General features: G+C 43.4%; 1 protein-coding gene across 21 annotated transcripts in view; it reads left to right on the top strand.

Moving 5' to 3' along the window:
* The window catches only part of RBFOX2 (RNA binding fox-1 homolog 2), a 266,331-nt gene extending 247,495 nt beyond the window's left edge, over positions 1-18,836 (top strand). For 11 of the 21 annotated variants that reach the window (XM_059936866.1, XM_059936865.1, XM_059936869.1 and 8 more), the window contains 4 exons: positions 4,429-4,471; positions 10,912-11,000; positions 11,458-11,530; positions 13,269-18,836. In XM_059936866.1, the coding sequence (XP_059792849.1) occupies positions 4,429-4,471; positions 10,912-11,000; positions 11,458-11,530; positions 13,269-13,313 (250 nt within the window). In that variant the 3' untranslated portion in view covers positions 13,314-18,836. Of the gene's footprint in view, positions 1-1,497; positions 1,538-4,428; positions 4,472-6,624; positions 6,658-10,911; positions 11,001-11,457; positions 11,531-13,268 lie in introns of those variants that run through there. The other 10 variants (XM_059936870.1, XM_059936868.1, XM_059936862.1 and 7 more) reach the window with 5 other exon arrangements.
* The last annotated feature ends 4,011 nt before the right edge of the window (positions 18,837-22,847 follow it).

Below are 22,847 nucleotides of genomic sequence, written 5' to 3'. Positions count from 1 at the left end.
GAATTCAGAAACTTTCCAACTACATATAAAAAATAAGTTATTTTCATATTCAAGTTAAAAATATAATTTGATAACCTCACTTGCTAGTTTGTTTATGGTAGCAGAGAAGGTAGTGGTGAAAATTTCCAGCTTGTTTAGGTGAATAAATGATAAATAGATCTTCTAATTTTAAATATCCAAATCTTGATTTAACGAATATGAATAAGAAAGTCATCTTTTTTCTCTACTGCTATTCCATATCTTTTGGTCCCAAAATAATGTTTTGGGGAAGTTATATGTACAAAATACCTCAAAAAGTTTGAAATCTATATTTTAATTATAATAGTTTAGTGTTGCTTAGGATTAAAAAAAGAGTCATGTATTTTGTTTGTTCAATACAAATTCATTTTCTAAACAGAGAGTAAACGCTTCTATTCCTAATCAGCTACCTTCTCAGTTTTATTCATTTAAATAAAACAGGTCATGCCCAGAACCTCAGTTATCAGTTGAATTTTTCAGAATTCCATGAATATTCTTATGGTCAAAAAAGAACCCTTAAAGTCTTCCAATTACTCCTCCCACTCTGGATTATATTGTTACTATCTGGGATCCCCACTGCACCTTTCAATTCTTGGACCTTGGACCAATCACCTTAACCTTTAGCTCATTATCTCTGCTTGTGAAAGCAATGCATTGTGGGTATTTTTGGTTGTGTTTTGTTTTGTTTTTTTTAATTACATTTCTCTGTTTACTTTGGTCAGAATTGATTGACTTGTTTTTCTGAGGTGTTGCATTGGTTCTTAAAATGCTGAATAATAATACTTTGCATGCTTGTGTGATCAGCCAAATCTTATCGCATGTCTAATGTGCAGGGTAAAAAAGCAGGTGATGTATGGATATCAGGAAAAAAAATTACATGTTACTATGAAACTGATAACAAAATACTAAACATAATTTTGAAACATACTTTGCATACAGGTCCTGCCCTAGTGGAATTCTTTGTGTTCTTTTTCTTTTTCATGTTAACCCCTCTCTACACAACCACTGCCCTCCCCCCCCCCCCCCCCCCCCCCCCCGCCACACACACAGACACACATACACATACACACATCCCTTTTGGTGCTCTTTAAAGAAAAACTTCCTCTTAGGACAAACTTATTTTTTAAAAAATACTCCAGATATGAAAAGTTGGTGTTTCCAATCCAGCAGATTTTCGATAGCTGTGTTAGGCCCTCTGGGAATACGCTTTAGTATTTTCATCCTACTTTAATTACCAGATTGGCAGGCAGTTCCTTCCAGGGTTTCCTTCCTCCCCTGCCATGCCTGTCCCGGAGCTGCCGAGAGAGCTTGTGCCCCTGTGCTCCTCCTGGCTGACTGACCCCGGCCCCAAGCCCAGGGTCCGTATTCATACATCACCTGCCCGTGTAGAGCGCATGTGCATGCTGCCGTCCTCAATAACCGGAATGTGTTTCTGTTCTTTTGTTTTTTTGTTTTTGTTTTTGTGTGGATTTTCTGCAGTGTGGTTTACCAGGACGGATTTTACGGTGCTGACCTCTATGTAAGTACACACACCGGGGCCTTCTCGACCCCATCCCCTGACAAGCCAGCCTTTTTTTTCTGTTTCTTTGGTTTGGTTTGGTTTTTTTTTCTTTTTTTAATATAATTTAATTTTTATTTTCATTTTCCTTGTGGATATATATATATATATATTTATATATTTAAGAATGCAAGCATGCTTCTCTGCCACTGCGCTTGCCCCTGGGTGCAAAAACTAAGCCTTTGGGTTTCCTGATCATTGCTAGAGTCAGTCTACTGGACATATTCTTTTCCCTTCCCTACACCCACAGATGTTCTGTGTATCACAAATATACTTGCGAGATGATCAGCAGGTTTAAAGTCTTTTCTTACTGTCGTCTCATGTGCATACATAAATAACAGAACTAGCTTAGCCTGAAACCAACTCTTTCCCTTTTCTGCTTTTCTTCTCATTTCACATCCCTCTTTAGATCATTAGAGCTTTGATTTATGTAGATGGCAGGAAGCTTTCTGAAATGTGTGTTTTCCTATTTCACATAATTGGAGAGAGCATTGTCTTGTGAAAGTGAAATAAGGAACTGATGCCAGTGAAGGGTGGGTAGGAATAAGAGGAAACCACATACTCAGTGCATAAGGCTTTTCTGTATCAGAAGGTCCACAGCCAGTGGGGCTCTTTCCTTAAGAGCCAGCTAGAGGGAAACAAGTGGCATCATTAGCAACCTAGACTCTTTTACAGACATTTGACCATTGTACAAGATTTGTTCATTTGACCAGCCATGCTAACATCTTTATTACCATCCATTATTTAAACAGTCTAGCTATAGCTCAAGTTCCATGATTGGTGGTCACATATTATTTAAAATATGGACAAAGTGATCTAACTGACAAAAAAGAGTCAAGTTTTTGAGTTTTGCAAGTCTTTTATTAGGACCTCTCTCCAAAGATCTTTTTCTGAATGCAAGCTTGGTCTAACCACCCACATTGTTAAGAAACAATTTCCTGAGAAAAACTTGTCAGCATGAAGTGATTCCTTGGGCATAGGGTAGAATTGTCTGGAAATGCTTTCTCTACCCTAACCTCCCCAGAGTCAATAAGGGTACCTTTTTAATGAACTGTTTCCACAGTCTGCCAGAGATTCTCGGCAATCTGAAAACGTTAATGAACTTTCAGAATGCACTTGGAGGCCCTCTGTGTTGCAGGAACTAGAGACAGGATAGAGCAGCCCTCTGAGATTCGGTGGGTGAGTTGTACACACCTGGCCTGTTTAGAGCAGGCCTTCAAAGTACGCTTTAATTTAACACATGCTTGAAGGAACCTAAGCCATGATTTGGTCCAACGCTCTCACTTTGCAGATATGTTTCTTAGAGAGAGTGTGACTTACCCAGATTACCTAAATTATTTGTTTAGCCAAGCATAAAACCCAAATAATCCATATTTCATTACCTCTATTAGTACTTTAATTAAAATCCACAACTTTCCTCCAGTGGTTTTCAAGAGGTAATGAAAGATCTTTTTTTCTTGTGCTCACCGTGAAACTTGAGGGTTGGGAAACAAATCCTACTTTTACACCAAAGTGCACTTTTCTAAATATACGTATTTATATATGCTCTTAGCATGTACATTCTCCCATATACGTTAGTATCCATAGTCTCATGAAACTCATCTTTATGTTATTTAAGTTGTTTTCTTGATATCTGGTCTGTTAGAGTACACTTCCACTTGAATTATTTCTTAAGTCAAGTTTTTTTTTTCTCAAATATCTTCCTTATTTGGGTATTTCCTAATTGTGGCCTACTTCTACCTTATTAAGGTTTGCCTACTCTCACCTTGTTAACTCAACCAACCAAATATTTGTTTACAGTTCTCTCACTTCCTTAGTTTACAGTATATGATTTTATTAAGAGAGAGATGGTTTTTCTGTAGTTGTTGAGAAAATACTCTTGAATTTTTTTTTATTTACCAACTGGATCACCTTATCAAGCTGAACAGAAGTAATTCAGTGACCTTGCCAAAACATTTTTTTGACCAGTGGCCCCTTGTTGATGAAAAGACTGAATAGTAATGGTATTTTTATTTCTTAGTTCTTATCTTAAAGCAGTTACTTGGAGGAAAAAGTAGTGCTGAAATAATACCCGAACTCAAGAATGAAAAACAAGAATACAGGAGGAGGGAACTGTTGAGCGAGGCCTAGTGCAATTTTTAATACAGCTTTTAAAACTTCATATTCCCTGCCCCACAAACAAACAACAACAAAAACCTCTTATCATTTTACCTTGAGTTTGTTTCTGTTTCTCTCTGTATATTTTCCCTTATGTGGAAATCTATCAATATACGTTTAGTTCTCGTTTCCTCAGAAAAGAAGGTTAGAAATAGAAAGAGAGGAGGGTTTATCTAGTATAAAAAGTGCCCTGAACCCAAGCTTGAAGAGACAACATGAGGGAAAAGAGTTTGTTACTGGTTTTATTTAAGTTATATTAATTTAGACTATTAACTGTGAAGGTTGTTTGTTTTTTTGTTTTGGTTATCTCTTTCCCTGTTCTGCTCTTAGGCCGTAATCCCTGCTAGCCATTTTCTTCTTCGCTGTGTCTTTTGTGACACATTCCTCTCAGGAGAACTGATCTAGCAATTGTGCCCATGATTTGTAAAGAGACTCCCCTTGCTGACTTGGGAGTGTAGCAGATAGATTATGTGTCTGCCCGCCCCGTCTTTTTTTCATCAGTAGAAAAGACATCATTCACCCTAATTCACTTTTTTAATGGGATAACAAACTGCTCCTAATTCTCATCCTGTGAAAAGCATGCTTGCATCCAAAGGAAAGAAAAGGCTGGTGGGCCCCTTAGCGGGCTTTTTTGTATGATTGTTTTCCTTCCACAGCTGTGTTTTTTGAACTGCTCTTCCTGTGTTCTGTTATAGAATAGTCTTACAGGAACCAATCATTAGCGCTAAAATACCTCAGGTAGGAGTGCCAGTGTGACCTGCCAATCAATCAGATTGTGGATTGCAGTGAAAAAATTGAATTATACTAACCATTCCAGCTCCACGTTAGAGATGGGAACAGAGGCTTTTTTGGACAAGCAAGACTTGTGAGCGTGTGATCTAAGCCCTGCTACCTCAGCAGTGCACCCAGTCAAGTTCCTTACAAGAGGGCATTTCCTCCAAAATTCAGTGCTCCTGTCCCATTGCCACACATCCGCCCCAGGTGTGTTATACGCACTGTCCCATCACTGCCACCTCTTTTAGTTTGTCAATCACATTTATCCCATGGTGTTTAAACTGGTCTTTTATATTTGGAGAGCTTAGAAATTTGGGACATTTTCTTACTACTGTGAAAGAAATGAGAAAAGGGAGAAGGTAGAATCCGTCTAAACAGGACTCTGAATCTTGAATTGGACCCTGTCGTGAAATCATAGGTAGTAATTGGGCTGTGCTGCTATGTAAGTTTGAAGTTGTCTTAAAAATCTAGACTTACTGGGACTCTAAAATTGAAACATGTATTTCCCTTGCCCTCTTTTCCTTTCACCTTAAAACTAGATTAGTGAGTGCATTTGGATAATGATGCACTGTTAGATTCGTTGAGAGCTGGGTGCTAGGAAAAAGAAAACAATAGACAGCTTTTCACAATTCAGTTAGTTTATTTATGTGGCTACCCCGCAAGCTTTGGGAAACGAGCTGACTGGGAGAGGTGTGGAATAGTAGTGTTCGAAAGGGTCAGTTAATTAAACATCATCTCTCATCCATCATAAAAGTAGTAAGTGGAAGATACCAAGTTGGTCATAAAAATTTCTTTCCTTAACCCCAATTTTAATAATAATAAGATAAATTTTAAAGATTTTCCTTAAAAATTTTTCTTATCTACTCTTCCAAGTAGATAGGTCTCTTAATCAAAAGCAGTAACAATATTATCATTATTATGAGTTTTGTATTCACATCTGTGTTATTCACATTTAATCAAAGGTGCCATATTGCCACGGAAGAACTCTGTTCTCCTAATGAGCCCTCCTCATACAAGTTCAGTCTAGAGCAGTGGATCTGAGCCGGAGTGGGGAGGAGGTGAGGGAAAGGAGGGGGTTAGAATCGTGTAGAGACAAAGTGATTCCCAGAGGCACAGCCTTAGACCCAAGCTAGCTGGACTGGATCTCTGCTCTGCTGTAGTGATTTGAAGCATCGCACCTGCCATTCTCCCCACCCTCGCACCCCCACCCCCCAACTCCCCTTGCTCTATAAATCTATACATCACATGTACGGAACAAGCTTTCATTTTGTCTGCTGGTCTTGAAATACACATTCTTCTCCTCAGTGTCACATAATGTCATTGTCTTCCAGGTAGAAAGAAGGTGTCTTGACATCACATGCTCACCAAAGTCCTGTTTTATTGTAAATCCTAAAACAAAAAAGTAATAATAAAATTAATGGCCAGGTGAAAATCAAGACAAGAGAGGATTAAACTTGGATAGGCAAGGAAAGGTCAGGTATAAGAGGGAGGATACGTAGAACCCTTCCATTTTGTTCTAGTTAAAACACAGCTACAGAACTGTGCAGAAGAATCATGTGGTCAGCGTGGCAATGCTGTAAAGTTCACTAGACAATAAAATTGGTTCAGAGTGGAGTAGAAAATCCCTAGGAGGTGACATTGGGTAATGCAAAAGTGAGACTTTAACAACAACAACAACAAAAGGATCTTAAAGGTAACAGCATTTTCCTTTGAAAAAGCTGGAAGTTGAAGGCAGGGATGTGTTACGGATATGAGAAAGGATAGCACATGGGAAATACTTTAGAAGAACACCGGATCAGAATGTATGGGTGTTGACAGAGGGCAAGCATACAGGTGAGCACTGCGGGTCAGAACTGAATCAGGAAGGTTGAACTGGGGAGTGATATAGCATTGGGCTGTCCCAGTTGGGAGCACTAGGAATCATTCAGAATGAATTACAAAGGAATAAGAAAGTAATTATTTTTAAAGGGGCATGTGGATATTTGGACCAGGCTTAGCCATGCCAAATTTATCCAGCTGTCAGGTTCCAGAAAGCTGTCCGTGTGTGCCCTCTGACATTAGGGTGTGCTGTGGCCATGCTAATCCCCATTTTTTGTTTTATTTCAAATCACACACAGATAGAATCTGCAAACTGCTTCAGATCAAACAGGTCTGATTGTGTGTAAATACATATGTCCTTTTTAATTTTTATTATTAATGGTTGCTTCAGTTTTGCATCGGTGCATGGTTAAAAGCAATACACATCAGCTATCTCATGACTTCATATCTCCAAATGAATTATTTCTCCTCTTTTTTTGTTTGTTTGTTTGTGCAGTCAGCTGAAGAAATGTTAACATCTCACTCTAAATCTCTCAGTGGAGTCTCTGTTCCCTTCTCTGATATAACAGATGGGTTACTGCTTGTTATAATTATTAACATTGTGGTGTGGGCCAGGGCTAGGGTGGGCGAGATTGACTCTTCTTTGGGCTGGGGAGGGGCCAGTCGTTAGGGTCTGGAATGTTAACTCAAGTGGTGACTGACTGTTTCCGTAATACCAGGTCGTTGTGGCTGCACGCTCTAGTAATTGAGGCTGTGTACTTCACCGAGCTTGTGGTAGAGCCTAGGGCAAACCGCTGTCCCAAGAGAATGCTGGGATAGATAGAGTTAGCCAATCTGAGTCTGAACGTGGTGATTTTGCTGGTTGTTCTAGCTCCAGATGTTGGCATGCTTAGTTCTTAATGTGATTAATAAATGTGGCGCCATATCCCCTCCCCACGCCTGAACCCTGTCTCTCCTACCCCTCCCCCACCCTTGTTCTTTTTGAAAAACTTAAGAAACAGCAATGAAACCCTTGGTGTTTCAAACTGCACTTTGTTCTCATGTTCCATAAACAACTTCAGATTTGCTAATAGAAGTGAAAGTTGAAAAAACAGTTTCTCAGCCTGGATTCTTTATGCGTTCCAAAATCCAGAATAGAAATAAATATATCTGAATGTTCATTGGCTTATATTATGGTTAGATATTTTGTTGAATAACCAGTTTAAAGCACCAGCAGAAATACTTTGGACTAAGAATACAGCTAAGAGGAGGAATCCATGACATACAATTTAATTTTTCTAACTTTGGGGTAGTCATCAATGAATTACCAAATCAGTTTATTGCGATATTACCTGCCCATCCTAAACACAGACCCCTCCCCTTTAAAGGGCCTCTCTATAGCACCATTATCATAAAGTAATCAGAAGAGTAGACATGTGGAAATATTATCTGCTTTTCTAAAAAATTAATGTAGTTTTTCTTAAAATTCTGTTGATACTCTTCTTGAGCCTTTTGTTGCCAGTAAAATATTTGCATGCCTGTCCTGTGTTCTTGAATTTGAATAGCAGAGAACCTCATCAAATTCAAACTCCAGAGTCAGCGTTCACTCATAACAGAAGGAAAGGACTGCAGATAGGTTATCTTTACTTCCTTCTGCTTGGAGGGAGCCTTCCCTTCCACAGCCTGATCCATTTAAAATTGTCTTGATTAACAATAACATTACCCCCAAACCACTGAGGTTCCGATGGCTTCTTGCAGGTTGAGGAAACTGAGGGGAAATGGCTATCAGTAACCTCATTCAGAATCTCCTTTTTTCCCCATGATTAGTCCAATACAGCTCAAATTTAATGATTTAATACAATCCCCAGTATCTCTGACATACCGAGACTTAACTGAGAGTCTAGTTAGTACTTTTATGAGAATGCATACCTCTGTCCCATGGCATAGCACTTCAGTTTTTAAATGTTTTACTCAGAAAGATATAAATTAGGCTTTAATTGCTTTTATTACCTTGACTTTTTCAATTTTTAGAGATTATTTTGGATTTTGAAGGACTGCTAAAGAGAGAAACCTCATGATGCTTGTTTACCACATTATCCTCATTTACAAGGATGTTTTTACTAAACATGGCCCCTCTGTAAACTTCACACTAGCAAACTTTAATTCTAAACTAGTGGAACCATCTCTAGTGATACCAAAAAATTGAGCCTTCAAGGTTCATATAAAGCTTAAAATTTCAATTATGATGATTAGCATGTTGTTGTTTAACAATCCTTTTACTGTTTCATTTTTTCTTTAGAAGTTTAAAAGGTAAAGAGACACTTGAGTTAGTTTATACATAAATGTATATGCTTATGTGTGTATGTATGGCAGTGTGTATGTTGCCGCCTGGATGTACGGCTTTGCCCAAATCAGTCTGGCCTGCCTGTTCCCATAGACCTGGCTAGAATTCAGAGGAAGCGTGTGGATCACAGATAGCCCCCGAGGGTACTTCCTGCCACGGCCCTATCCGTTACCATCTCATTGCCAGTGTTTGGTAATACTAATTAGAGTTTTCTTATTTATAGGAATATCTGTGGAAAGACTTATAATTGAGAAAACAGTGTTTACTTTTCCAAGTCATTCACTTGAAGAACAAAGAAGGAATAATACAAAACCACTGAAAGCCAATCAGGGGCCTTTTTTTTAATGTATGTTTGAAGCTGCTTCTGATGAATTTAAGCAGCATAAATTTAAAGAGCAGCAGTGAGCTTTCCCCCCGTGGTGCAGTGTCTTCAGTTAGAGAAGGCATAAATTATGTAAGAAATAAACAAAAAGCTGTAGAAACCTCTAAGAAGAAATCACAGCTATTTCCAGAATAAGATTTGAACAGAAGTAAAAGCAGCAAGCTAGAAGCTTCCCTGTCAGATGGCTAAGAAGACCAAGGGTCCCATTGGAAAATGGTTGTTTCCAATCCTAAGAAATGATACAGAAGTAAATTTGAAATTTCTTTTGTAGGTTTAGCAAAAACTGAACATTGAAGGAATAGAAAGCAGAAAGCACAGGCCAGAAAGCTTCAGATGTCCACGAGAAACGGACACAGTAATATACAGAAACGAAACATGCTGTGCTCGCTGCTGAGGTGCCATCCAAATGGACATAGCTGTATTTACCTATAGTTGATGGGGAAATGACAGTAATAGAAGTACACACCTGAATTAGGTTTAGGTAAAATAGATGAATTCTAGAAAGGTAAAGAAGAAGAAGGAAAAGTAGAGCTTGCCACTTTTTCAAATAGCCTGTCTCATGCGGCATTTGTTGTTGTGATTATCTTTGAAAAACTTCATGAAGTATTTCACCCTGACAGAGAAAACCTTTTGAGTATTTGGTTCACCTAAACTGAGGTAAAATAGCAGGACAGGGGAGTTTGAAACTCTTTAGGACTGAGAGGATATTTGAACCCTTGGAAGAAAAGCTCCAGAACCTGCTGTGAGATTAGGATGTAAGAAGTCCCAAAACCTTTTAGGGAAGAAAAATAAATGCAGTTAAAGGCTTGGCGGGGAGGGAAGGGCTTCCTGGTCTGTTTGAACCTAGTCCAAGGGTCCACAGCCCTTTGTAATCTGATTTGCCTGAGTCTGAACTATAGATTGGACTTGGCAAACTTTTTCTGTAGGGAGCCAAGTGGTAAAGATTTTCGGCTTCATAGGCCATACGGTCTCTGTCACAACTACTTGCAAAAACAGGAGGCCAACTGCATTGGTCCACAGATGGAGGTTTGCCAACCCCTGATCTACACTGGTTCTTCCTTCTAAATATCGCTTGATTATCTTAGCCTCTTGGCAAACGCACTAGGCCACATGGAGCATAGCACTTATATGGGACCTTTCTTTATATACTGTAGTCTCTTAGCAATGGATCAATCCAAGTACGCATCAGAGAATCTGCAGTTAACACATATAAATTTAATGTTTTAATCTATAATTTACATTTCCTGTCAGATAAAGTTCTCCCAACTTCCTGTAAATATTTTCCCTGTTCAAAGTTCCCACGAAGACAGACCCAAAATCATATCTTCATTTTGCGGGGGGGCGGGGGGGATAAATTAGGAGTTTGGAGTTACAATAGACACACTGTTATATATAAAAATAGATAACCAACAAGGTTCTAGTGTAGAGCACAGGGGACTATACTCAATATCTTGTAATAACCTATAATGGAAAAGAATCTAAAAAAGAATAAATATATAGATATATATATATGTGTAACTGAATCACTTTACACCTGAAACTAACACAACATTGTAAATCAACTATATTTCAGTAAAAAAATGTTTTAAATCATATCTTCATTTCTTAAATTTGAGAAGAGGTACTACAGTGTAGTTTATTTTTGTTACTATTACAAATTGCAAAGCAAATCCCTGCCTTGGGCGGAGCTTAATTGTACACTAAGGAATAACATGCAGACTGATGCAGTTTGAAACATTCTCTCCCCACGGGTGTGTCTGTGTTCGTGTCTGTGTCTGTGTCTGCGTCTGCGTCCGCGTCCATCTGCGTGTGGGCGGGTGTGTGCTCGCCTGCCCCCCGGGGGAGAGGCATGTGTAAAGTCAGTTCTCCTCTCTCCTGTAGGGTGGATATGCAGCCTACAGATACGCACAGCCTGCTACTGCAACCGCTGCCACCGCCGCCGCCGCCGCCGCCGCCGCTTATAGCGACGGGTAGGTGCCGAGACGGGGGCGGGGAGCGCCGGGCCGCCCCGCGTCACCCCCTTTCCTTCCCCGCGCCGTTTCCAAAAGGGCACTTAGCCCCCGGGACTGCCTGCTGAGCTGGGTTTTCCACAGGCCTTCTGCCTGGACTCTATCCTGCCAAAAACCCAGCGGCTCACAGGCTCACACTCCTCCCCTCCCTCCCTCTTGTTCCTGTGTGTTTCTGGCTTTGACCCCAATTTCCCTCTTCCTCATCTCCAGTGCCCTTCTTTTCCATTTTATAGAAGTACTTCAGAAATTTTCAGTTGCTGCCTTTAGGAGTAGAACGGAGGGATTTTTTCCATTCTGCCAGTTTCCTAATAACATTCCAAGTTACAAGTCCTTAGCACAGTAAAACCCCTTAATTTTTTTTTTTTTTTTTTTTGTCACTGTCTTTCCTTTATCTCCCTGATTGGATTTCTTTTTCCAGTTATGGCAGGGTGTACACGGCCGACCCCTACCATGCCCTTGCCCCTGCCGCTAGCTATGGAGTTGGCGCTGTGGTAAGTAGATGTGCCTTTTATTTTTTCAAACGTTTTACTTCTGACTTTTACCTACAGACTACAGAAGATCTAGGGAGGTGATAAATTCAGCCCTTCTTCCATTGCCAAAGTATTAAAACCAATAGGACTGTCTGGAAATTTCATATCACTTCTGTGTGTGTGCTGGTGTGAGCCCCCTGGCCTGGTTAAGGACAGGAGAAAGGAATGAGCAGTGACAGTCTGCCCTGAGTAACGGCATTGTTCGGGAGGAAGGAAGGGAACAGCCTGCTGTTTTATAATGGCTCAGATGCTGGACGCATACCTGTGGCAGAGTTTTACTGATAGGTATTCGCCAAGACTTGGGGCACAAGACTCTCCAGTTTTCACAGTAAACTTTTCAAAAAACTTAACCTGTCTGCTTCAAATGCAGATGCCAAAGGATGTCCCTGCTATTCCTAAGCCTTCCGGCAGATGGTACTAAAAATCACCAAACAAATGCCTTACAAAGATATTTTATTAATAACATTTGTGGCAAAATATGGTATATTTCTTAGAAGTATACAAAAAGTCCATAGAGCTCATCTAGAATAATCCCCCTGACCAAACTCGAATCCCCCCCTGCAGTATTTTTGTGTTGGCCTGGACACCTCCGGGCCAATGACGGGACTCACTGGATTCAGCAAAGACTGGCCGGTCCACAGTGATACCTCGTCGTGCCAGACGTTCTCTGCCATCCACGGTGTCACTGGCCAACGGCCCGGGAACACAGATGACCATGTCTGAGAGGGAGGCAGAACGATGGTCACAGTTAAGACATAAAAGATGTGAGAGAGCCTGCTACTTCCCACACTAAATCTCTACTGATGAAGATCTGTGGAAGGAAGTAATAGGGTCCTGCGGGGGTATGGGGGGCAGTGTTTAGAACTGAAGTAGAGACGTACGATATAAGGAAGTGTTGGGAATTCCTGAGGTTTTATTTAGTGCCCAAGTGATATAAGTCCTGTACTAAAAGAATGACCCAAGGAGCGATATGTCCCTAGGGAACTTTTGATTGAAAAAGATAATTCATTAGATTATGATTAAAGAAAGGAAAGAAGCCCACTTAATACCCCAGTTTTACATATCTCATATATATATATATATATATATATATATATATATATATATATATATATATATATATATATAAAAGATAAAAATCAGATATGTCAAGAAACAACCTGGTTGGTATTTTTTATAAATTACAGAGGAAATAGACTTTATTCGTTGAAAGATTAACTCAGGTTTAAATCCAGCACCATCTCAAACATGCGATGTGACAGAGATAGTGGTCAGAAGTAACGTGTTCTCCACTGCCAGGTAATGGGTAAGAAGGTAAGATCAGCAGTGTGCTTTAGGTCACGCTTGTAATGAGGTAATCAAGGTTAAACAAGACCCATGCTTTTAAAAAATCAAACTATTTACAGACTTGGTTTTAAACTTCATTGAGTTTCTCTTCTGTGCTAACTCATGTAAATAATGAACCATTAGCATACTCTCCCCTTGAGAATATCAGGTCAGCAGTAGATGTTTGGGCTCTGGTCTGAGCATCTTAGAGGCAGAAGTTGGTTTCCTGACCTCATGCACTAGACAACATCTAACCAGTTGCTTTGAAGCTTCTAAGGAAGCTGTTTTTCCAAATCCCTCCTCAGGACATGTCTTCTTTTGTAATGCTTCTCTCATCAACCTTTTAATATTTTTGTGTCTTTAATTACTACAGGCGAGTTTATACCGAGGTGGCTACAGCCGATTTGCCCCTTACTGAAGTGACGTGAGACCCCTGCAAATGGGACAGCCCCCCAGTTCATGAGGCCTGGCTATTGCAATATTTACTAGTAGAGGAACTCTATAGCAAGATGAAGAGGAAAAACAAACAAACAAAAAACACAAAAAAAGAGAGAATACTTTTTTATACCTCACTATGTTCTTTGAATATGTATTTTTCCTTTAAATTTCTGCCTTTAATTCTTTTGTTCCAAAGATTGTGCATTTTTTTCTTTTTTCTTTTTTCTTTTTTTTAACTGTGGTAAAAAAAAAAAAAAAAAATAACGCATTTCCATGTCTGTATGTCCGTGCTTAGCTTATTCTGTCAATCACGGAAGAGGCAGTTAATGAGGAAGGAGAGACATTAGGAGCTGATAAATGCGTCTGATCAGAAATCAGCAGACAGAACTACCAAAGTGTATCTGGTGCTGAATGGCTGTGGGACAAGCAGAAGTGGAAGAGATCTCTCTGCAACAGGATATCCTTCTAGTCTTCTGAGTTTCTGGTCTTTGGCAGGCAATTCTGATTGGCTGTGGCTGGAATCCACATGCTAATAGACTATAGGAATGTGTGCTGGCAAAGCAGGAGAATCACTAAGACACTTTCCTCTCCTCTTCCCTCCTGTCTCCTCATTCTCTTTACAATCATCTTACACGCAAGGCCTGAGACAGTTGGCATTGTTTTTGGAATTATAGTATTAATATTTCCAGACATGCACTCAGACTGTGGATAATAAACACCTCATTAGGAAACCGGTCTCGGAATGAACTCTGGAGTATGAAAAAGATCACTCTTTTCTTTCCTGTAAACCCTAGCATTCCTGCTGGGCTGCTTTTCCTTTCGTTGAACCACAGCTTAGCTCATCTCTCCTTTTATTAACACCCTGCTCCCATGTCCTCGAGATTCAGGAATTTAGGACCCAGGGACAGAAGAATAAATAACCAGTGGCCAGATTTCCCCGAGGTATCTGGGCACGGCTTGAGGGCTAGAAGTACAAATTGTCATGCACCGGTGAAGAGGGTGAGAGCAAGAAAAGGGGTGTTAGACGATGTCAGATTAAGGCGCCCTGATAGTCCCGATCTTTCTCTTGCATCAAAAAGTCACTACAAAGTAGAAAACATATAATAAAGGCTCTGGTGGCAAAAGATGAAGCACCAAGCCCTAGATCAGCTGTCCCTGGAGGTCTCTGTGAGTAGGGCATGTGAGGGCAGGCAAAGGCACTTTGTACAAGCTCCAAAGCCATAGGACTTTTCATCTTCCAGAGCCTTTACGAGTCATTTCTGTCCACAGTCTGGAGCCCTTGTGGCCATTCCACCCAGCTTCTCACTGTCCTCCAAAGACACCCAGCTGAGCATCTGGACCACTTGGTACTCATGAACACTACAGGACATGAAACAAGCCCCTGAGGCTGCTCCCCTCCCGTACAGGAAGGAGGGTCTGAAATGACCAGGATCTCATACGTTGCCAGGAAGAGTCATGTGGTGGCCACCACAGTGAGTCACTGCTGTCACTACCTGGCTTCAACTTATCTATCATCAGACAGGGGAGAAAGTGTTTCTCTTCTAGCTCTTAGCTGTTAAAGGCAGGGGTCCTGCAGGATTTCCAAAATGAAGGCATTAGAAAATAGAAAAGCACGGTCCGTTTGGCTCCCTGGTCTATTCACATTGGTACTAGGGTGACCTTTCACCCGAGGGATAGCTGCTAAAGGGAGTAAGTAATTCAGAGACATGGAGCTTCTGGTTTGTTATGGGTTTGTTTTGGTTTGTTGTTTTTTTTTTTTACTCCTGCCTCCACCCGTGTTCTTGACTGATACTGATTCATGTCCCTGAATTAAAATGACTGACATATGACAGCATCAAACATTCTTTGTAAGGAGAGGGATCTGTGAGGGGGGACTGGCCTGTCGTGTATAATACATCTCTTCTCCCCCTTCAGAATCCTCTCTCTCCTAATAACTGGGAGGGAGGCTTCCCTGAAACTAGGGGAGACATCAAGGAAGCTAGAGGCCTCGATGCAATTCTTAACTGATTCTGGGGAGGAATGCACAGAATAGGGGACACCAGACTGCCCAGTCCATTGGCCATTTTTAAGGGTTCCCCTCCCCAAGCCAAAGTTTGGTTTGTTGCTGTTGAGACAATTTTTGTTGTGTGTGTATATAAATATTATAGTTTGGGGTGTGGGAATGGGATGTGGGGCTTTCACAGGTCTAGGGAATGGGGGCAGGGAGGATTTTTTTCTTTCTTTCTTTTGCTTTTGTTTTGAGGGAGAGCTTTTACTGAGTGAAGAAACTGAGAGAAATTTTGTGTCCTGTTCAAATAGGGGCCATTCTCACAAATGGCAGGCCACTACTCAGTGGAGACAAGGCCAAATTCTAAATGGTTGTATCCATAGCAGGGGAGGAAAATAGGGCAATGAGTTCAAGAATTTTCTATTCTTTTTTTCCAGAAAGAGGGAAAGATGATGGGAAAGGCAGAGAAGGCAGCTTCCACAGCCCTTTTAAAAGAGGCAGAAGCCTGAGCTTTTGTGCATTTCAGTTCAGCTGGTTCTGGCTGAGGACTCCATAGGCAAGCTCTGTGTTTTCCAGTGGGCCTCTGCTGCATTTCCAGGGATGGTTTTAATACCGCTTCCTTCAGCTCCTTTTACTAAGAAAGACTAAATAGAGTTCTGCTTGTTATTAAAGGGCCTTTGGTTTTCAGTGTCATCACTGAGAATTGGGGCCCTCGAAGCATCAACCTCCCCAACAGCTTTTGAACTTTGAGATTCCATACAGGCAACTTCATCAGAGGCAGGTTCCTCGAAGCATCAGTGCTTGTTTATTCCTGACTCTAGTTCCCACTGGACTAAGAAACTGAGTCAGAAGAGAGTATGGCATCTTGTAAGTTTGTTAGAGGATGCTGGTGAATAATTCCAGAAAACGTATCCATGCTGAATCAATTTCAACAGCTTTACTGTAGGTCACGATGTGGACTTCTATACTAAGCATCTTACTCTTAGAAGCTGGGCTCCTTTCAGGAGCCCTCTAGTGACCACCTTTATCTGAATATCCCTCTTTCAGCCCAGAGAGCTGTCCTTAGAGCTTTTCCAGAATTCCTTATATTACATAGTTCAGCTCCCACTGACCGAGATCAGCTGTTGTGATTCGTCGCTTTTAAGGCTCTCAGTTTTTACAAAGCCCACCGTCACCATCCTCCTTCAGCAGCCACAGTTGGAACTGAGCCGATATTATTTTTCCTTGAAAAAGAAGGGGACTGGAGCTCAGCTCTTAGTTTAAGGGGAGCTAGTGGAGCTCTATTCAGTAGAAATCAATGATAGCAGCTTTCTCTCAGAAGTGTGACTCCTCAGGGGCTGAACTCTTAGTTTAGGTTCTACTTTCCTAGAGCTCTAGCAGATAAGTCGGTGAATCACTACCACCCTATAACTAGTCACATAGCTTCCAGGTAGGAAGGAGATGTAAACTCGGGATGGAAGCAACCCCAAGGATCTGCAGGAAGGGCTGGATGGCCTCCCTTCCTTCTGGTGGGAGGATGAGGCCAAGGGAGGGAAGCAAGGGACAGCCCAGAGGGCACTGTAAGGGAGGAGGGGGGGACCATTGGGACCGCCCCCTTTGACCAAGCCCAGCCACTTCTCGGCTGCTTGCAACCCCCTAGCACAGAAACAGTTGCAGAATCGCAGACTCGTTTCCCCCAGAAAATAGGAGGAAAGGGACTTTGGGGGGTGGGGAAGGGGTAGTGGTGTTTTAAAAGCATAAGTTACCTGTTTGCACTGTTTTAAGATAGGAAAAAAAATAGTGGGCAAGGTGAACATCCAACGTAAATTTGTGTGTTTTTATTTTGTCATGCTCTTGAAAATGTTTGACCGTTTGTAGTATCCACCAGTGAAACCTGATTCTCTGTTGCATAAAACACGATTTTTTTGGAAATGTTACTGTCCGAAAGCCTCTTCCCTCCCTTTCCCCTTTGCTGTGTTCTTCCTTCATCCTCACTTGACTGATCAACCAGGCAATAGCCATCCAGGAGCTAGAGTGTGAAGCAGGGCCCTTCCCAAGTAGACTCTGGGTGTCCTAAGCCAGCATGTGCCCTCTGGTTTAGCGAGTGCCGTTGAGTCCCTGGCCCCCATCTTTAAAATAAGGCTTACAGACCAGGCTGCAGCAGGTTCTCAAATTCCCGAATCAGATGCACTAGGGAGGAGGAGCCAAGGGGCGGAGGGGAGTCCTCGAATATGGCGGGTGGCCGCAGTAGCTGAGTTCTCCACGTTACCGGAACTGTAGCCAGTTACAGATTACTCAGGAAAACGGTCGATCACTTCAGCCATGGTAGTGCTGGTTGGCAGGGCTTGGTAACGGAGAGAACTGCTCATCGGCCACAACTCAAACCTTGCCTTTAAGGGGATTGCCAGCCGGGGCCCCTCCGCCTGGCAGTGACACACGCACCTGCCAGTGTGGTGAGGGCTCAGCTCACACCAGCCAGCAAAAAGGGAACAGCGATGCTCTTCTCTCCCCCCTACCACCCGCCCCTGTTACCAACGCCAGATTCCCAGGGGGTGCGTACGTTTTTGAATTTTTTAAAAATGTTTTTTGGTTTGGTTTTTCCGGGGACTGATGAGTGCTTTAAGCAACGTCGATACCCCACCCAGACCCTGAGCTTTGTCATTTTCTTGTATTTTTCTGTTCACAGTATTGTGTGTGTGTGTGTGCTTGTCTTGGCAGCTCATTTTGGCTGTATTATATATCGAGTGATGAATTGATCCTCCTTTTTTTTTTCCCCCTAAGGGATATGAATTGTTTTTTTTCTTGTGTTATAATTCTGCTTGTGAATAGCTGGAGCAAACCTGGGGCTGACACACGTAAGCTAGGGCTGCAAAGTGCTGAGAGAGCCGGGCAGGGTGGCTTGTCCCTGACAGGCTGACCCACCTGAGTCTCTGAGCTTTTCAGTCCAAATCTCTGCAAGGCTAAAAATGCCACCGAACCTCCCCTCTTGTCCGCGCTCCCCGTGGCAGGGACGAAACCATCCCTACATGCAACGTGCAGTTTCTCCGGCCCCCTCCCATTGCCATGGCAAAACAGGTACCTATGGGGCATGGGGGCATCACATGGGATGCTTGTATAATCGACCACCTCACCTTTTCTCCCCCCTGCCCACCCCCACCCCCACCCCCGAATCTCTTCCTAGGACACCCGAGCTGCTTGCCCAGGGTCCTGTTTCCCTACAAACTCCAGAGAAGCACCCAGGGCTTTGTGACAGTCTCCAATTCCCTCCCCTTCTTGTTAAGAATCATATTGTATAGTAGCTTTCAGACCATACAGTATTCATTGGATTACTCCTATTATTATCAAGTAGCTGGAATTGTGAAGGTCGGAGTAGTTAGATCTTTAGCTTTTATTCCTTATTTTTTTGTATTACTATCCATGTGTATAAATTATTGATCATGTTGCTGGCTTTTATAAACTCTAAGCGAAGGAGGAGCACTGCCTCTGCCTTTGCAAATGGTAATGAAGCACTGTTTTTAAATAAAAGGAGAAACACCATTCTTCGCCCTGGCCTGCGTGTGTTGATCCTCAACGACCTCTGTTGCCTCCCCCATGCTCCAAAGATAGAACTTGGATTTGACTTTTGTAAGATGGAAAAAAGAAGGCGGCAAACACAACGCTCCCTGAATGAGATGAGGGGAGAGGGAAACACAGGCCGAGGCTGGGGCCATGGGACTTGCCCTCCGGCTCTTCCAGTCTTTGCAGGAGCTGTCTTCCTGCTTCTGCCTCTGAAATCTCCTTCCGCTTCACCTCTTCCCTTTTCCATCCTCTCCTGGTGTCCTCGCTGCCGCCCTCACCTGCCTCAGAAACTGCCCTCCAGGGGGCGCTTCCCTTCTGGCCACCTGTCACCTCTGTCACCTCTCCCCTGGCTCGGGCCGCCACCCAGGCTCCCACACCTTTTCCTTCTGTATGGGGCCTGGGCCTTTTCCTCCTTCCCTGGGCTTCCTCAGCCACCCCTCCTGCACTGGTTTCTCTACCAGGAAGTCCCAAATCTCTGAAATTCCCCCTAAATCTGCAACTCCCTAACATCACTCAGATCGTCTCCTTTCCCGTTTCCGGGAGGAAATGGAGGCCGACACACGGGATCCCCTTGATCTAGACACCTACTTGGACGCACACCCATCCTTTCCCGTCCTTCCTGTTTTACCGGGAGAGGCGCTGTCCCCACACGTCCGTCCTTTCCCACCTTCTCGGGGACTTTGCTCCAGCGTCCCTCCCACATGGAGGTCAACCTTGTCCTTTAGTCCCTGTGGCATTGAAACATGCAAATAATTTTGCACGATCCCAGTCCTCTCCTTCATGACAAACTTCTGGAACGAGTTTCTGCCGCCGACTCCAATTCCCTGCTCTTCACCCGCGGCCGGCTGGCCTCTCCCTCCGGGACCCTGAAGCTGCCCCCGCGTGACGCCAGCAGGTGGCGCCTCCCCCGGGGCGCTGACCTGACCTCCAGCGCCCGCGCAGCCGGGCACTCCCGAGACCCTCCGCCGCTGCCCGCGACACAGGCTGGTGCGTCCGCCCTGCTCTCCTGGCCTGGCCTCCCTCCTCCGTCTCTTCCCCAGCAGCGCACCCCCCGCCTGCTCTCGACAGCCACCCGCTACAGTAGCAGTTGGATCAGGACGTGCTTCTGGGCAAGGCGGCCCCGAGTCAGTCCCCGTCCTCATCCGGGTCTGTGGCCTGTGCACCAGCTCCCCCGCCTAGTTTATCCGCGGCGCCTCCCCCTGTACTAGAACGGAAGCGCCCGGAGGTCGGCAGCTTTGTTCTGTTCAACTCCTGTGTCTCCGGTGTCTGCAACGCACAAGCATTCAATAAATACATGTTGAATGACTTTTTTCAATCTCGGATGTAAGGTGATAACGCAGCCGCCACCCCAACCCCGCCTTCTCCGTATGGCCACCCCCGCTGATGATCGCGGGCGGATGCCGAGAGCCCTTTCCACGTGTGCTCACATCACCTTCATCTTCCCGGCAGCCCCGCGGCAGGTGCTGGGTGTCCTCCTCCTCAGGTCCTGGCGCCTGTGCTTCTTGCTGGGTGTACCAGGCAAGCGAATCCCTGACCTCGCTTTCCCCGGACCTTTCTGGGGTGGCATTTAGAGCTAGTAACCTTGAGGAATGGGGGGGTGGTGTATCGCAGGGACGAAGAACGAGTCTGCTTCCTACCTGCTCTGGAAGAGGTGGTTGCCCCTCGCTCAGGGCTCGGCCGCCGCGCACACCTCCCGGGGGAGCAGCATCTACCCCGTCCCACACGCTGAGGCTCTTGCTGCCAGCGGGCCGGGAGCAGTAAAGTCCTTTGTCTCTGACGCAGAACCCGTAAGGCTAACAGCTTCTGCAGAGAGAGAGATCAAATCCCAGACTCACCAGTATTGTTATTCCACGTGAAAGATGAGGGAGCCGAGGTGTGGAGAGAGGAGATAACCTGTCCCTTGAGTAGGAAGCGGCAGAACTGGGGTCCCAGCCTCCAAAGTCTGCGCCCTTCACGTCTGAGCACTGGTGTTTCTAGTGCTTCTCCAGTAGAAACCCAAGAGCTGGCACTGCATCCCGTCTCTGGCTGACGCTCTGTCCCTTTTGTAGGGTCTTCTTCCTCTACTCCCTCAAGTCATGGTGTTCCCCAGGTCATCAGTCTCCTGTTCCCCTGAAAACTCGACACCAGTTTGCACCTAATGACGCAAGGCCATGGCCGGAGTCCATAAAGCTCTCCAAAATCTAGTCTCGTCCAGCTGCAGTCCCAAGGCTCCTAAAATTCAATATGTTGACATCATCTTTCTATCCAAACCTCTTAATTTCCCTCGGTCAGTAAATTGGATAACAGTTGGCGATAACCATGTTAAAATCCTGAAGAAAAAAGAAAGAAAATAAGTGGGAAAAAAATCTTGCTCAAAAGAAAGTGTACCGCACGTTTGTCTTGAGTGTGTGTGGATTTTTTTTTTAATTTTTATTGGAGTACAGTTGCTTTACAATGTTGTGCTAGTTTCTTGCTGTACAGCAAAGTGAATCAGTCATACCTATACATATAGCCACTCTTTTTTAGATTTCCTTCCCATTTAGGTCACCACAGAGCATTGAGTAGAGTTCCCTGTGCTATATAGTAGGTCCTCATTAGTTATCTATTTTATACATAGTAGTGTATATATGTCAGTCCCAATCTCCCAATTGAGCAGATTCTTGATCACTTTTCACTGTTGCATTGCCCCATTCTCCCTGAGCCCAGCACCCCATTCCAACAGCACTCCTGACCCTAGGACAGCTCTGCAACCCCAGGCCCACTCCCTGTTGGTGTCCAGAATTGCTTGGTGGTGTGGGGAATCCTACATACACACACGCGCACACACCATGGAACTGGGTCCAGAAACCCAAAAGACTAGGTGTCATGGTTTTCAGCCATGGCTAGCATCATGGGCGTGGCCTCCCATGAAAACACACCCATTCTCCTCCCACTGTGACCTCTGTCACTAGTGAGGGTGAGACTGTATTCATTCAACTGATTGAAGAAGCTAAGACCAGCAGACCATGAGTTGGTCCTCTTTTTTTAAAATTGTTTAATTTTGATGTAAATATTATCTATTCTTTCCAATTCATAAAACAGTAATTCACATCATAGGAATCACATCAAAGGAAATGGGAAAAGTAACGAAAATTACCTCTAAATAACCATAGCTGCAGTGTGACCTTGCTCTACTTCCTGCCAGAGTTTTCTTTTGTTTTCTCTACTGCCAGGTTTGAGAGATGTCTTTCCCCTGGTTAGGTTCTAAGTGAGAAAGTGGATATACAATTTTCATCCTGCTTTGTTCACCTAACTTGTTAAAATAAACCTTTTCCATGTTAATCCAATTATTGACTCTCCTGAACATCATCTTGATCACTACACAGAGTTCTCTCCAGTGGGTGAATACTTTGTATTTAACGGGTCTCCTAGTGTTGGAACATTTCAACCACGTCCAATTTTTCAAGATTATAAATTCTGCTGCAATAAAGGGATAACTATCTCTCAGTAACAGCTTATCTCAAATCACTGACGTTTCCTCTCAGGGCACTGGGAATGTAAATCAGAGCTCAGCAGCACAGTGCGGCCATGATGAGGAGGGGGTGGGGGCAGGGCAAGGAGGGGCGTGGAGGACTTGCAGAGCATAGTTGATTTTAAAATAAGGAGTTTTTAAAAATTTTAATCATAAATGTACTGTATAGTTATATACAATTTGGAAAATACATGTGTTCTGAATGTCCCAATGTTGGTTGAAATTCACATGAATACTTAAGTCTTCTTGGTCTCCAACCCCATCTGTACACTCAGAAAATCTGGTCTCTGACAAACTTCCCTTCCATCCCAGGTGTTTCTGGCGTCCCCAGGGGTGATCAGGAACCACGGCAAGTCTGCCTCTGTCATCATTGCTGGGAGCATCTTCACAAGCAGAATTTCCTGAGTTTTCTTAGTTAGTTAAAGTCTGGTATTGTTCCATGGAGACAGCTTGACCAACTAGGGCAAAAAGGAGAGGAAGTAGTGTATTCATTTCTGTAG

The sequence above is a fragment of the Balaenoptera ricei genome, chromosome 10 (assembly GCF_028023285.1).
Source record: "Balaenoptera ricei isolate mBalRic1 chromosome 10, mBalRic1.hap2, whole genome shotgun sequence".
Taxonomy (NCBI): Eukaryota; Metazoa; Chordata; class Mammalia; order Artiodactyla; family Balaenopteridae; genus Balaenoptera; species Balaenoptera ricei.
The sequence above is the reverse complement of the archived record's forward strand: the minus strand, read 5'-3'. Positions and strand labels throughout refer to the sequence as shown.